The following is a 16,849-nucleotide window of genomic DNA, read 5'->3' as shown; positions in this document are numbered from 1 at the left end:
GGACATTGTAATCTGAAAATATACTGGAGCAAATGTTTGTTTTGCATTATTATATGCCTAGAACTGTTAGATTATTTTCCTTAAGCAAATACAGTCAGAGTAAATTTTTGGAGATGTGGCATAATAGCCAGACAAAAAGCCATAAACTTAAACTTCCTAGTGTCAGTGTCTTTGCTCTTTATTAAGTCTCTAGACAGTGGATACAATTTTGTCATCAAGGCTTATTGGGCAGTAGGAGTATTGTCTCTTAAGACACAGAGATGAAGAACTTAAAATAATTAACTTCTCTAACTAGAATTAATGTATGCTCGATGATAATTATTAAGAATATTAAGCACTTAAGAGAACAAAATTTATATCTGTCCCTCGAAACCACTATTAACATCTTATGTGCTTTTTTTAAAATAAGAACTTTTTATAATGTTATACATACAATGTAATCTGCTTATTTGTAACTGTGTCATTCTACAAAATTAAATATTTTCTGATCTTGGTTTTAATGCATAAAAAAAATATCCAATAGATGTACCTTATGATGGTGGTTTTCTAACTGTGGTTCACAATGCTTCAATGAGATGTGAAATCAGTTCATGCTTTGTTTTTGTTTTTAAATGGAATATTATATAAAAGAAAATGACTGTTTAAGTGTATTAAGGCTAAATTTTGCTCCGTGAAGATCTGATTTATTTATGTAAACACCATGATATATAATGTCTTCCTAACTGTAGGCCATGATCACAACAGTTGTTTGCAAGCCACTGCCTTAAATTAACTCTTATCCTTTTGTTCAACATGTGGATTGTTTTCAATGAACATTCATGTATATAAATCATTGTATACAACTCATACATTGTCAGGGTAAATTTCTAAATGTGAATCACTTGGTCAAAAGATAGTGGACTTTTTTGAGCCTCTGAATGCATTTTGCAAAATTGCTGGAAGTATTTTGTAAGGGGGATAGAGTCTTGACCAATTCCTTTTCCATGGGACCATTTTTGCCCATTTCTTGCTTTTTGTTATCATTTAAGGTAACACACACCTGATAAATTGTTTTGATACAAAAAAAAAAAATACAGTGGGAACTAAGTCTCCTTCCCTTCTCTGACTCCTAAGTTTCCCTCTTCCAAGGCAGCCACTAATACTGAGATCAGATGTATCTTTCCAAAGACACTCTGCAATTTACAAGATTGAATATGAGTATATATGAGTGTATACGAGTAGATGGACAGAAAGCTGTCTCCCTTTTATTTTTTACTCAAGTAGCTTCATGTCATATAAGATGATCTGGCCTGGAGTCATCATATAACCTCCTGTGTGGAGTTTATGAAACTTGAAGGCATAGAGGGTGGCATATTATGTGAGTAAAAGATATCTTCATGAAGATTGCTTAGCACGAACCCTATCAGCATCTCTCGTGCCATATACGTGAATTGTATACCCCTATGTGTCTGTAATTTGCTCAAATTATAGAGAATTTGGCTGAATTAAAACAATCATGCAACATCCTCTTTGCAGACTCCAAAAATCTTTTTTATTTTTTGAGATAGGGTCTCGCTCTATTGCCCAGGCTGAAGTGCAGTGGCACAATCTCAGCTCACTGCATCCCCTGCCTCCTGGGCTCAAGTGATCCAACTCAGCCTCCTGAGTAGCTGGGACCACAGGCATGTGCCACTGCACCTGGATAATTTTTGTGTTTTTGTTGTTGTTGTTGTGTGTGTATGGAGACAGGCGTTTTGCCATGTTGCCCAGGCTGGTCTCAAACTGCTGAGTGCAAGCAATCCACCTGCCTCAGCCTCCTCAAGTGCTGGGATTATTGGTTTGGGCCACTGTGCCCAGCCTAAGTCTAAAAATCTTTATAAGATGGTCTCTAAAAAAAATCTGATTGTAAGTAATTACCTCAGGAGAGTTAAGTCACAGCCTGCATATGGTCACTACTTTGCTATGAAGCCAAGTATATAAAAATTAATGCCTGAGGCTGTACTTGAGCTTGACTATAAAATTCCCTTTTCTTTTTGTGGCAATTGAGCATTACTTTTATGAAACATGTGTGATAAAAGTAGAGTATGCAATCTTAGTAACTCTCTTTCTTTTCTACAGAACTGGCAAGGGAACTGAATTTTTCAGTGGATGAAATCAATCAAATACGTGTGGAAAACCCAAATTCTTTAATTTCTCAAAGCTTCATGTTATTAAAAAAATGGGTTACCAGAGACGGAAAAAATGCCACAAGTATGCTGAAATTATATTATTTTAACTTTCAAAACTGCATAAATGTAATATTTTAGATAAGCCAACTGTTAGGTTCATTCAAGTATTGTTCTAATTTTCTGTAATCTTTAATATAGAAAACTAAGTGATCATGAGGTAATAGCAAGTCTTTTAAAGTTATACTTGTTTAATTTAGTGTTAACAGTCTAAACTTCTATTCTTCAGAAACTTTTTGGAAAGCAAGTAGCAGGGAATTTTTCGCATCTGGCCTGTCATTCTCTCTGTGACCACCAAAACTGAAAAAATAATTTTAGTTGTTAAATCATGGGACACAGTCATCAGAAACACTCCAAAATTACCACTATCGCTGGAGGTGGATGTGCAGAGAGGGAAGACAGGATCATATTAGGGGAGGAGATAGTTTTACTCAGCTTGGTTGGCTCTACTGTTGTTGGGTTTGGTTTTGTTGGCTGGTGGGATTGGGTGGTAGTCCTATATTTTGGCAAGTGCCAACCCACAACAATGTGGAATAAATTATTGTGGGTTTGCCTGTGTCAACTTGACCTTAGAAAGTCATTAAAATAAGTACCAAATATGAGGGTGACCTATTTTGACATTCTAAGAGGAAAGGAAACTTTAGTTTTATTAGATCCCCTTATAACCAACAGGAATCTAGTTATTTTAAGGCTCATCTGCACTGTTCCAGTGGAGCACAGCTTTACAAAGTGATGATTAATACTCTGACACCTTCCCTGTGGCAGCAAGCATTCTGAGTCCTCTGGATAGGGAGATTGCAGAGATGGAGTAAGAAGGAGCTAAAATGTCAGCAGGGCTGCAAAAGCCATGCCTTTGTGTAGATATTGTGCTGACTGAAAGAACATAATTTAATTGGGTTTTCAACCTTTTTTTCTCCTTTTCAGCTGATGCCTTAACTTCCGTCTTGACAAAAATTAATCGAATAGATATAGTGACACTGCTAGAAGGACCAATATTTGATTATGGAAATATTTCAGGCACCAGAAGTTTTGCAGATGAGAACAATGTTTTCCATGACCCTGTTGATGGTAATTGAATTTAGTGTTCATATTTATTTAATCATTTGATAAAATTTGAAAGTGCAGTCAGACAAGGCAGTCACTTAAAAGCAACTAAACTGTGATTTGCTTGACTTAGTTTCTCATTTTCACAGCATTTTCTCGGCCAGAGTCTGCAAATAAACACTCTGATATCAGAGCAAACTTGGTAAATACCTCTGTTTATATACAATATAAATGATGATATATGAACGCCTAAGGTATCTGAAAGAGTTGGTATTTCTAATATTTCATAAAAGTTAAATATCTAGAGAATGCATTGCTTTTGTCACTTTTAATTTTTATATTAACCCCCCCCCCCCGCCAAACTAGTTACCTCTTTTATTCATATATAGGTAAAACAAATGATGAGCCATTTTTATCAAATAAGCAAGATATTGAGTAAAGTGTAAGCATATAGTATATAAATTGTAAGGCAAAATGGCAATTTACTGTTGTGGCACCAGGTATTTAAATGTGCACTGAGAAAATTTAATGTATCATTCAAGTACATGCTTTAGTTATTTAGCATTGTTATTTTAACTTCATGAATATGCTGCCATTTATTCCTTGGAAAAACTACTTGATCTATTGTATATCAAAGGCAGCGTAATTTCTAATTCAATTGGCATACATGTTACTAATAATAATTCCGCTTTCACATTAGCTTAATTTATATAATAATCTTGTCATTTTTTCCTCATTATGTAAATTGGTGCTTTTTTCACTGAAATATTAAGAAAAACATAGTATCTTCCTATGTTTTTCAAAATAGTGCTGTCTTATGCTCACAAATGAAAATTTATTCCTACAGTGAATTTTTGTGTTTTTTTTTTTGCGATGAAGTCTCACTCTGTCGCCTAGGCTGGAGTGCAATGGCACGATCTCGGCTCACTGCAACCTCTGCCTCCTGAGTTCAAGCCATTCTCCTGTCTCAGCCTCCCGAGTAGCTGGGATTACAGGTGTGCGCCACCATGCCTGGCTGATTTTTTGTATTTTCAGTAGAGATGGGGTTTCACCATGTTGGCCAGGCTGGTCTCGAACTCCTGACCTCAAGTGATCCACCCGCCTCTGCCTCCCAAAGTGCTAGAATTACAGGCATGAGCCACCCCACCCAGCCTCTATAATGAATTTTGAGTAGAAAATTTGATGATGGTGTGGAGGCAGGAATAAGAACTAAGGATATTTTTCTACTATTCCATTTTTAAACCGGCAAATTTAGACTAACAAGAGTTACTAACTTCTAATTAACTTCTAATTCTGCATATATTTTATGGAAAAATATCTCAAAATTCTTAAAAGGTTTCTGCTTATTAAAAAGTTTAAGTCTGGCCGAGCACAGTCTGTCTCTTAAAAAAAAAAAGTTCAAGTCAACAAAAGATTTAAAGCATACTTGTTATCCAAGTAACAAACACGGTGGGTAATGAAGTAAAAAGCGGTTCTTTTTAAGTTTATAAAGACCACAGAACCTTGGAAAAACGCTCCCTTTGAGGCCTTGTCTTATATGCAAGGCCATATATTAGTAACCGTATGCTTTTTGCAGTAGATATATATAGATCATCTTATCAAATTTTAAATTATTGATAAGTTATAGTTTATACATGCTTCTAATATTCTTTATTGGGAAAAATATTTTTTAAGTAACTCTAATAAAAAAGATCACCAGAACACAACAGAAGTAGTTGTGTTGAAAACTTCATTTAATTTGAACATTTTAAAATTGGAATATCCTTAAAATACAGTCAAAAATGAAAGGGCTTTTTGTTGCTGTATCTTAATATTTTTAAATTCCTTGTTCAAAATTTCTTAGGGAAATTTAGAAACGTGTATATGAAGTAATTTCACTTAGGCAGATTATAAACCTCAGCTAATCTTAGCCAGCTTTTCAACAAGAGTCTGGTTTATAGATGACCATAACTGAAAAATGTTCACTTTGCTATAGCGATTTGAGTTTACAACAGCAGCTAAGTTGGTGTTTACCTTGGACTGACGGAAAAATTAGACTTTCATTTTGTAGACCAACAATTCAGAAACTGTGCTTTGTGGCTTTTTTCCTGTCTCTCCTCTTCATTGAACTTTTATGAAACTTCCTTTCCTCACCATGACCAGACCATTGTTGACTTTTCTCTCTGCTGAGGCAGAAAAATGCTTGCATAGTCCATGCAGCAATATTTAAAACAAGGGATTAGCTCCCCCCTCCCCTTTTGTGTAGGCTGGTTAATAAACTCTGTGTTTCATAGCATTGTCGTGAATATTCAGAGTGCTCCTTGCAAATGGTTTTCCTACTATCTATCTATCACTGTTGTGTATCATTTCTCTTTATTTGATTCGTGGTTCTGAGTGGACCCTACCACCAACTTCACCAAGACCTTCATGTACTCCACAACCCTTTCATCTTGGTCATATCTGTTTTTGTACAACACCCTAAAACTACATGGAGTCTTTTAAACTTGGTCTGTTTTTTCAATCCTTTTCTTAACATCGTTTACAATTTTTTTCCCAGTGCCACTGCTCTAAAATCTAATAATCATTTCTTTCCAAAGAAAGATTAAATCCATTTTTCTGTGCTATAATTTCATGTGAAAGAAGAACTAGGTTGCTTTGCTCGTATGTACAGTTCTTAAAATAAGTTGTAGGTAATTATTAATTACAAAAGCTGGTTTCTTGTGGCTTGCTGTATTCAGTCCACCACAATATGAACTTTGCATGCTAAATATAGAAAGATAATAAGTATCTCATATAATGACAACTAACTTTATATTGGATTAGTCTGCATACTTTGGATTAGTGTGCATATTTATTGTATCCTAATTTCCAAAACAGAAACAATTGATATCTTAATTAGTATTCTATTTTATTGGAGTTTGCACTAGGCTTTTTATTTCATTGTGTTACATTTAATTGAACTAAACCGATAAATTTATCGACATTAATCTGTAATTCATCATACATTTTCATGCCTGATATAATTTTAGTCATTCCATGTGTTTTTGTTTGTTTGATGTATTCTAATTCATTCCAGTCAGTCCAAATGTACTGTCTTCCATAGGTTATCCTTCCCTTCAAGTGGAACTGGAAACCCCCACAGGGTTGCACTACACACCACCTACCCCTTTCCAGCAAGATGATTATTTTAGTGATATCTCTAGCATAGAATCTCCCCTTAGAACCCCCAGTAGACTGAGTGATGGGCTAGTGCCTTCCCAGGGGAACATAGAGCATTCCGCAGATGGACCTCCAGTCGTAACTGCAGAAGACACTTCCTTAGAAGACAGCAAACTGGAAGACTCAGTGCCTTTAACAGAAATGCCTGAAGCAGTGGATGTAGATGAGAGCCAGTTGGAGAATGTATGTCTGAGTGAGTATCCTCAATACCTTGGAAATGTGGCTGGGTCCCCAAAAGATGTTAAACCAGCAGAGCCTAGAAAACTAGGAGTAAGCTCTGAGCAGCAGGAGAAAGGAAAATCTGGTCCTGATGAGGAGATGACGGAAGAGAGACTCAAATCTCTATTTGAGGACGTTCAACTTGAAGAAGGAGTAGAGTCTGAGGAGATGACAGAAGAAAAAGTACAGGCTATTCTTAAGCGTGTTCAGCAAGCAGAACTGGAAATGTCTTCAATTACAGGTTGGCAGAATGAGACATCACCTGGAAACCTAGAGTCCTGTGCTCAAGCTCGAAGAGTAACTGGTGGGTTACTAGATCGACTGGATGACAGGTATGGCTGTTTCCAAAAAAGGAAAGTGAACACAGGTTACTTGTTAATAGTTTATCTTAAATACATGCTTTTTAGTGGTGACTTCTTCCAAATTACCATTCTAGTTCTGGGATAAAACCTGCTTTAAAGACCAGTTCGTTATGCTAATCTGGAAAGGAAAGTGAATTTAAATTTAAATTTAATTCTCAAAACTATTGAGAGGCTGAAATAAAATGCAAGAAAATTTACATACATGCCCAAGATTTATACGTTGTCTTTACTTTAGAATACTATTCTTTTCTACCTTATTACTTGCATGATTCTTTTCATATAGCCAGCAATTATTGTTCCTTTAAAATAATGAATGAGATGGGCGGATCACCTGAGGTCAGGAGTTCGAGACCAGCCTGGCCAACATGGTGAAACCTCATCTCTACTAAAAATACAAAAATTAGCCGGTTGTGGTGTCACGCGCCGGTAATCCCAGCTACTCGGGAGGCTGAGGCAGGAGAATTGCTCGAACCCACAAGGGTGGAGGTTGCAGTGAGCCGAGATCACACCACTGCACTTCAGCCTGGGAGACAGAGTGAGACTCTGTCTCAAAAAAATAAGAATAATAATGAATGAAAGTCCATGTTGTTTAGAAATATAAACCTTACTGGTTTTTTTCCTAACTGCGAACATAAATATGCTCATTATTAAAACTTACTTAAAATGCAGATTAAACAAAAATCAATACACGTCATCATCTACCAATAACATTTTGGTGGATTTTCTTCTATGCATGATTTTTTAAATGTCTTAATGTAAAAAGTGCAGAGAAGCAAAAAGAAAAGCCATCCATTCTCCTACCATACTAGGAAAAACTGATTTTACATATCCTTCTATTTTTCCACGAGTCTTGTTTTTCATAATTTGAAAGAGACACAGTTTTTTACACCAAATAATATTGCCATGATGAACATTTGTCTTTACCCAAAATAATTTCCTGGTCATGAATCTGGTTAATTCTCATACTGGCCTTGCTCTAGAAAGGTGAGAGTCTAGAATCTGAGACATAGGTTCAAATCCCACCACCATTAGGAATGTAGTTTGTGATTTGGGACGAATGTCTAAGCTCTAAAAATGTCACTCTAATTATCTTTAAATATAAGAATACTACTACCTTCCTTAAACAGATTTATAGATAGAAAAAGAGAGGATGTATCATGTCTGCCAAATGACTGACACGAATAGTAATTTCTCAGTAGCACTAGGCATTATTTTTATTTACGTACACATTAGACTAAAATATAGTTTACTTCAGTGACAGCTAGTGATAAACTTAAGTTGGACACAAGAGAACTTATATTATCTCATAACCGTATTTTATATTTTTATGTCATTAATAAGCTTCTTGCTCAATAAAAATTCCCAAAGAGGGAGTTTACAAAACTACTTTTGAAAAATTGCAGGCCTGAAAGAATTCTATCTACAGCCTACAAAAGAGACAATTGCAAAGAAGACAAACAGTACTAATTTTGATGTCTATGTTCGGATATAGTCATACAATTTATAGTTACATATCAGGGAATAGATATAGGAAAGGTGTTCATTATTATTAAACCAGCTGAAATTCCTTGTTTTATATAGGCTCGGCCAGTGAATTATATAGATAAAACACTAGTGAATCCCCTGGTTCCACAGAAGGATGAAAATGCCAGTCACTTTTTGCTCCTGTTATCAGAATATGTAGGGCTGGAGAACGGAGGCAAGCAATGTGGACTGGGGAATAGAAAATTAAACCAAAGTCATAAAGCTATATGTTACAGGATCTTCACGGTATGCTTGGATTATTTATCCTTACACATAAAGAATAGAGTGTGCTATGGATGTCTTTTAAAAATAAGTATGTTCAGATAATCAGAACCTGATTTAAAGGAATACACACACATATATATTATACATGTAAAGCATTGTACTAGTTATTGCATTCTAGCGGTAATAAGCAGAGATGCTCAAAATAATACGCAAGCTACAAACAAAGTGAAAAATAGTCTATACTGAAACTTGTAAAAAAACTTAGAAGTCAATTTAAAAGAAAGCATTGGAAAGGAAAGAGTTTTAATAGTTAAGGGAAAAACAGTTCTCTCAGTAGGTAGAAAAGGGTGTGCAACACTCAAATCACTAGTGAGATTAGCAGAGGCCAAGAGCAGAGAAAAATGAGATTCAAGTAAAGGTATTAGAGTTGGAAAAGTAAGGGCAGGATTCATGACTGAAAACATATACAAAGAACTGGAATTTGGGGTTCTTGGGGGAATACCACAGTCTTGACCACAGGAATTTGTTTTGTTCTTTTTTGGAGAGAGACAGGGCGCAATTTTTTGTACAGTAGCTCAATCTTTGCTCACTGCAACCTCTGCCTCCCAGGCTTAAGCAATCCTCCCACCTCAGCCTCCTGAGTAGCTGGGACTCCAGGCATGCACCACCGTGCCCACTAATTTTTGTAGTTTTTTGGTAGAGACATGGTTTTACCACATCACCCAGGCAGAACTCAAATTCCTGGGCTCAAGGGATCCTTCTGCCTCAGCCTCCCAAAGTGCTGGGAATATAGGCAAGAACCACTGAGTCCGGCCAGCGGTTTATTTTTTACTGGTGATAGAAAAGCATTCTGAAATATCTTCTCCTTTAAGATTGGTGGGCTTGGAACTCTAGGTATGTCCATGAGCCTTTCAGGATCACTCATCAAGATGGTAGAATTCAAGTAGCTGTAGAACTGCAATTTGTATATTTAGATGAGAGCATAGCTAGGCAATTTGGCAACTGAGATATGGGGGATGTCTAGAAGCTGTGTAGCACCTCCTGACACCCCACCCATGACAGCCCTTTGTATTTTATTTATTTTGAGACAGAGTCTCACTCTGTCACCCAGGCTGAAATACAGTGGCACAATCTCAGCTCACTGCAACCTCCACCTCCCGGGTTCAAGCAATTCTCTTGCCTCAGCCTCCTGAGTGGCTGGGATTACAGGCACGTGCCATCATGCCTGGCTAATTTTAGTATTTTTAGTAGAGATGGGGTTTTGCCGTGTTGGCCAGGCTGGTCTCGAACTCCTGACCTCAGGTGATCTGCCCGCCTCAGCCTACCAAGGTGCTGGGATTACAGGCATGAGCCACCGCGCCCAGCTACATTTTAAATCCAGTGGCCACACTTTTCACACTTTTCTATTTTATGCCTTCAGAAGTAGTCAAAAGACACAGTTCTTAAAACTTCAGAGTTTCTGAAACCTATATTCAGTCATATGTTGCCATTGTAAATTTGCAAATTTTCTGTTGCAGCCCTGACCAGTGTAGAGATTCCATTACCTCATATCTCAAAGGAGAAGTTGGAAAATTTGAAGCAAATGGAAGCCATACAGAAATCACTCCAGAAGCAAAGACAAAATCTTACTTTCCAGAATCCCAAAATGATGTAGGAAAACAGAGTACCAAGGAAACTCTGAAACCAAAAATACATGGATCTGGTCATGTTGAAGAACCAGCATCACCACTAGCAGCATATCAGAAATCTCTAGAAGAAACCAGCAAGCTCATAATAGAAGAGACTAAACCCTGTGTGCCTGTCAGTATGAAAAAGATGAGTAGGACTTCTCCAGCAGATGGCAAGCCAAGGCTTAACCTCCATGAAGAAGAGGGGTCCAGTGGGTCTGAGCAAAAGGTATGTCATCTGGTCATCCAGTAGCAGTCATTGAAATGGAAAGTATTGATGCTTTACTTCTTTGGATTAATCTTGTAGCCTGGGGCCCAAGGTTTTTTACAATTTCTAAATTATAAATATGTGAAATTGTAGCACTAATGGTGGAGGTAAAGAAAGTACTGAGTTAAACACATAGGTAAAAAAAAGTTCCGAGTAAAATGTATGCCATTTGATTATACCTTCATTCATTGTGCAGGAAAAGGGAATAAGTATCTGTTTTGCCATTTTTAGGACGGACAAGAACCAGAGAGACGTTAAGTAACTAGTTTAAGACCCAGTATTTTACCTGGGATTTAGGTTTCCTAACTCCCACTCCGTGTTCTTCCTTACGGAGGAGGATAATCATTCTGATCCTTTCTGGCTCCTTGGCATAAACAGTCTATAGCATCTGACCCATCTAAGTTCTATTCTGTATGGTCTGTTGTCTGAAAGCGTGTTTTAAAAATTAAAGAAATGAAATTCCAAGCCTAAAATGAGGTGAGTTGACAGCAGTTAGTTAGAAATTTAAAATTAGAAGTATAATTTTTATAATTTATATAAATTGATGATGACTGTCTTAACATGTATTTCTAATCACTTTAAAACCTTACTGTGATAGATTTGCTTGTTCTTTGTACTTCTGTGGTACAATCTAATAGATGTTTTTCTTTGAGGTTTACTATATTTTTAGATATTAAAAGTATTTTAAACTGAAATTATGACTCATACGTGGATATAAGAAGATAAAAACCAGCTCTGTTTCCTACATTTTTTACTGCTTTTTACTCTCCCAATTTTTATGCCTTTTCATGAACTCTGCAATAGACAGAGATTGGTAGTAGCACTTGCAGTTTTCGCTGAGACATATCCAGTTCACTGAAGACCCACTTTCGTGTTTTGGGAGGAAAAAACAAGTCTTTTCTAAAATAATGAGTTCAAGATTGATTTGAGGTTTAGGAAGACTTTTAACAAACTCAGTCGCTCAGGAGCTGATTCTCAGCTTATCAGTAATCATATCCTTTCCTTTTCCCTTCTGCAGACAATGTTTGACTATTTTCAGGCTTGTTAGAAGGGAGAGTAAGAGGAAGTATAGTTCTAGATCATCTATTTTTTTTTTCCCTGTAAGTTGCTTTGATATAAGATTTGGTGGTGGTAATCAGTTGCTTAAATGATATCCTAAAATAATCTCCAGCTCATTTAATAACTGCCTTCACCAAATTTTTATTAATGGTTTTGTTTTAGTTTTAAGCTCTTTTAAGTCTTTTTCAGGCCTTCTTTAACTCCAGCCTGACAAGTGTGGTTTTGAATACTGATTTCTGTCTTTCTTTGACTTGACTCTTAGTATATTTAAGTGATGTGAGTTTTGGAGAAGTTCCCTTTTAAAATGATCCCACAAAATATAGAGAGAAGCAATAACATAGTGGTATTTTTCCTGTGAATATTTATTCTGCAAAAGTCTGTTAAAGTTCTAAAGGCAAATTTCTATACAAATACATATAAACACCGCTGTGTGTGTACATGTGCATATGTATGGGCCACTGGAAAATCATGTTGGCCATTGGCGTAAAGACGGTTGAAAATTGTTTTAAACCCTGAGTGGAAACTTAGCTGAGTTTGTCATTAATGGAAAATAATTTACCATTAGAAAACATTTTCAAGATTTCCTGTAAATGAGTTTGTGCCTCTGGTATTGGTTTCGAGTCCTATTCTAATGCAGAAAGACTTCAAGACCTAAAAAATCCATAATGGAATTAAAGCTTCTAGGAGACATGAACCTGACCTCACAAGAAAGTCAAAGATGTTTAGGATGTGTCGTTTGTGGCTATACCATAGTATAATAGCAACCAACTAGGTCATCTGATGTATGATCTCAGAAAACAGCCCCCTTTTTATCCCCTAAAAAATCAGGTCAAAAGTCCGGGTGCGGCTCTTACACGGATGACTGCCTGCTGTTATAAGGTAAAATTCTGCTATTTTCCACCTGTTTCCATGCAGCGACCCATGGCAAAGAGTACTGAGAAAATTCCATTTGGTTTCCTTGTTTTCCCCTTTACCAATTCCTAGATAATTCACTAAAAGGAATCCTAAGCCTGAGATTCTTCCATTTTCACTTTAAGGTTAGCAGAGATTCCAGGGAAAAAGTGGGAACTGAAACAATGACCAAATGGCCATTTTTTCTTTATGTAAGGGGTTGGGCTCACGTGATTTTTTTGTAGGATTATGCTATAATCAACTCTAGGTTTGTTGTTTGTGTTTGCTTTAACATAGATGTTCTTCTACTTTTGAATTCACCCAAGTGAAAACCTTTCCTCAACTTAAGATTCCATGTACAGATAATTCAGATGCAGTTTTCCCTTTTGCCTCATCCAACCCATTAATCCTGGAATGCTGACTAATAATTCTTTTCCTTCATCAACACACGGATTCCTTTTACCTCTTTGACTTCTTGAGCCTTTGCAAAGCTTCCTTCCACAATACTTAGATCATTCTAAGTCTCCTAAATTTACTGTCCTTTACTGAAAAATTTAAAATAATAATAGCAAACTTAGTTCAAGTTCTTACTCCTTGTAAGGATAGTGGCTACGACTTCCTTTTAAAACCATATCGTTCAGTGGGGTGGTTTGTTGAGGTGAAATTTCCTCTAAAGTCAAGGCTGATATTACTGTTTAACATTTTAAAATACTTGTCAAGTTTACTGTTGATGGAAAAAAAGGCCTAGTTTATTATCTATTCAACTAACATTTCATAAAGCATTTTATCTAACACCTGTACCTCCTATAGCAATTTTATTTTGTTTCTACTTTTTTTTAAACAAATACTGGAATTCATTTTTCCAGTGGATGTTAACTAAATTCTATCTCTGGGACTATTAGATTTGAGGTAATGAATTAACTTCAAAGATAAAGTATCAGAATTATTTTCATAGTCCCACCATTAAAATTTAGAAATTTAACCACTCAGTAAATCACTCTTCCCCATGGCATCTTAGTGAAAGCTAAAGATATTTCAAATTATGAACTATTTGCCCCCTGGTAGTTTTTCCAGATTCCCACCTTTATTGCCTAAAAATTAATATTTTGTGCAGTAACTATATTCTTGTCTGTGAAAAGTATTCTATTTTATATTCTAATTTCATATCAGTTCTTTAAAAAGAGATTTCAAGCTTTTACACGTTTATTCCTTCATTCATTTGAATAAATTCTTTCTCAGTACCAGTTATGTGTTAGGTACCAATTATGCTGATATTAATCTCTTGCTATAAATATATGTGCCAAAATATGCCAATATAAATTCTTTACTTTTTTTTGTTGTTGTTGTTGTTGTTGTTGTTGAGACAGAGTCTTGCCCTATTGCCTAGGCTGGAGTGCAGTGGCACGATTTCAGCTCACTGCAACCTCCGCCTCCCAGGTTCAAGCAATTCTCCTGCCTCAGCCTCCTGAGGAGCTGGGCTTACAGGCACACACCACCACGCCCAGCTAGATTCTTTACTTTTTAATAAAGTTCAAAATAGCTTTTGATAAGGTTGTCAAATTTGACCAAAATTTCATAGAAGTCCAAAATATTATGCCTCTTTCTGTAGATCAGATGAAATGTGGCCCAAATTACAAAGGTATACACATTCATGGCAGATGAATATAGATTTTAAACTAGTTTTAAAGGGAATATGAATAATTGTAGCTTCTGATGCAAAAAGGCTCCATAATTATTTTTAATAACTTTTATAACTACCTTGATCTTTACCTGTACACATACACACATGCACAAAGGAATTTCACTTAGAATCCTGGTCAAAAATTTTCTTCCACTTAAAATCATGATGTATATTTGTGAGAGTCTTAAAAAAAAATTCTTTAGTTGGCAAAAAAAAAAAAGAAAAAAACATCAAGTAAGTGTAATTCTTTCTTGATTTCCCTTCTCAGAATGTCTTTTATTTTAAGTGTGATGGTAAAATTATACTAAAAATGCATTTATCAGGACTTGAAAGACAGTGAGAGTGATTCAAGCTCAGAGGAAGAACGGAGAGTCACTACCCGAGTTATTCACCGGCGTTTGATTATAAAGGTATCCTGTAGCTGGATCATTATGTGGCATTGCTGTACTATTAGAAACTCTTTCCTTGTGGTTTTGAAATTTCAGCATGCTTGATAATGAAATGGCTTTGTGTAATTTTTTTGTACCCTTGAAAGCTTGTAAAAACAACAACCAAAAAGAAAAAAAGCCATGTCGCATGGTATTCTTTATAGGCCTATTTGATATGTGGTGGTTGTAGTTTTATTTGAGAATTCTTGGCATTTGTATCCTGCTTTCCTTGAAGAAGTGTTATGTGAATGAGCAAAGATTCTGTCTTGGTGACGCAGTAGTTCATATCAAATGAAACGTTCAATTGAAACCTTAGAAACTATAATAAGGTATGAGGCAAGATAAAGAAGAAAGAGAGTGAAAGAATTAAAAGGCTTCCTTCTCAGTCTCAAATTCCTACTGCCTTAAGAATGTTTAAATTAAAACCAGTTCTTCATAAGCAATCAGTGGCTGAGAATTTGAGGTTATAACCTGGCATGGATATATGTGACACAATGCAAGTCAAGTAAAAAAAAAAAAAAAAAAATCTGAAATAGGTGTTTAACTTTACTAACACACAAGGAAAAAATCAAGCTGTATTTTTAAGTATAGGAGTCAATTCTAAAAAAAATGGAAAATAGAATTCCTCCCTATTACGGCACAATTGAAAACACTATTAATAAATATTCTTTCTTTCCTTCACAAAGGTCTGTTGAAGCACTTACCTTTTGCATAGTAAGTTTCCACAGAATGCTTCTTGTAGTCTCCCCCTTGTCTTCATTACTTCATCATTAGATCTTTCTTAGGGTTAGAATAATTGAGTTCAGAGAACTAGAAAGCCATTTTCAATGCACAGACTTTTGAATGTGATCCAAATAGCTTGAGGCTTCTTGGTTACTGCCCTAGAGAGAAAGAGGAAGAGAATATCTATTGAAAACCGTTTATCAAACTTATCCAATCCCAAAGTGTCAAGAGACCCAACAGAAAGCAGAGAAGTTGGCACAGGTGTCCAAAATTTCTTAATCCTGCTGCTCTTCACTTTTCATGAATAAACTCCACAAATCTGCCCTAATACAGTTTTTCTAAGACTCTGGAAACATTAGGGAAGAAAATCCTTGTCTAAATTTTGAGTTATCCTGCAAATCAACTGTAAGCTCAATAGGGTTCCTTTAAAAACCATGAACCACTTCTTTGAAAATTCCATATATATAAGCAAGCCAAATTACTTATTGCTGTCTAGCACATTTGCAAGTATTTAACCTGCTATCAATAAAATCCTAATAATAAGTCACCTCACACATGTTCTCTGGGATGGGGTGGGGGAATGCTTGATTCAGTTTTTTCTGAGTTTTTGCTATTCTCATAATCAGTGTCTTCAAGATATGATATTTTAAAGTGAAACATCTAGAAAAAGCACATAGTGCTTTGAACTTGTCTTTTATGCTTAACATATCACATACTAATGTTACATCTAAATCTACCACATTCCTTTATAATAGCTGCCCATGATAGAAGTTGACTTTCTTCTATCCAGGACAAAAGAAAACAAATATAACTATGCAAAAAAAGTGGAAGGCAGGGATAAAGAAGTTTTTCTCTGAAAAGACAAAAACAATAACTTCAAAACCTCTCAAATCAATCAGGGCTATTTCCTTTGGTCTCCTAGAATTCTAGACATGCACCAGCAAGTTAGCTATTAAGTAATTTTCTCAGAGTAAGTTATCTTTGTTTTTCAGCTTAAAATATGATTGATTATAACATATTAACATATTTATTAAGAACTTAGGTTTAAAAGACAAAAATCCACTATAATGTTGTAGGTTTCATAAAAACAGGGGAGTCTGTATTCTCCCCAAATGCTTCTTTTTTTTTTGAGACGGAGTCTCGCTCTGTGGCCAGGCTGGAGTGCGGTGGTGTCATCTTGGCTCACTGCAACCTCCACCTCCCGAGTTCAAGCAGTTCTCCTGCCCCAGCCTCCCAAGTAGCTGAGACTACAGGCACGCACCACCACGCCTGGCTAATTTTTATATTTTTAATAGAGACGGGGTTTCACCATGTTGGCCAGGATGGTCTCGATCTCTTGACCTCATGATCTGCCCG

General features: G+C 36.0%; 1 protein-coding gene across 4 annotated transcripts in view; it reads left to right on the top strand.

Annotated features, from left to right (window-relative positions):
• ANK3 (ankyrin 3) overlaps positions 1–16,849 on the top strand; it is a 556,820-nt gene that overhangs the window by 519,030 nt on the left and 20,941 nt on the right. For 3 of the 4 annotated variants that reach the window (XM_055274392.2, XM_055274393.2, XM_055274394.1), the window contains 5 exons: positions 2,098–2,229; positions 3,129–3,272; positions 6,331–6,639; positions 6,907–6,997; positions 10,294–10,672. In XM_055274392.2, coding sequence (XP_055130367.1) covers positions 2,098–2,229; positions 3,129–3,272; positions 6,331–6,639; positions 6,907–6,997; positions 10,294–10,672 — 1,055 coding nt within the window. The remainder of the gene's footprint in view (positions 1–2,097; positions 2,230–3,128; positions 3,273–6,330; positions 6,640–6,906; positions 6,998–10,293; positions 10,673–16,849) is intronic. The other variant, XM_055274391.2, reaches the window with a different exon arrangement.

The sequence above is a fragment of the Symphalangus syndactylus genome, chromosome 4, assembly GCF_028878055.3.
Source record: "Symphalangus syndactylus isolate Jambi chromosome 4, NHGRI_mSymSyn1-v2.1_pri, whole genome shotgun sequence".
Taxonomy (NCBI): Eukaryota; Metazoa; Chordata; class Mammalia; order Primates; family Hylobatidae; genus Symphalangus; species Symphalangus syndactylus.
Note: the sequence above shows the minus strand (reverse complement) of the source record. Positions and strands in the feature narration are given on the sequence as shown.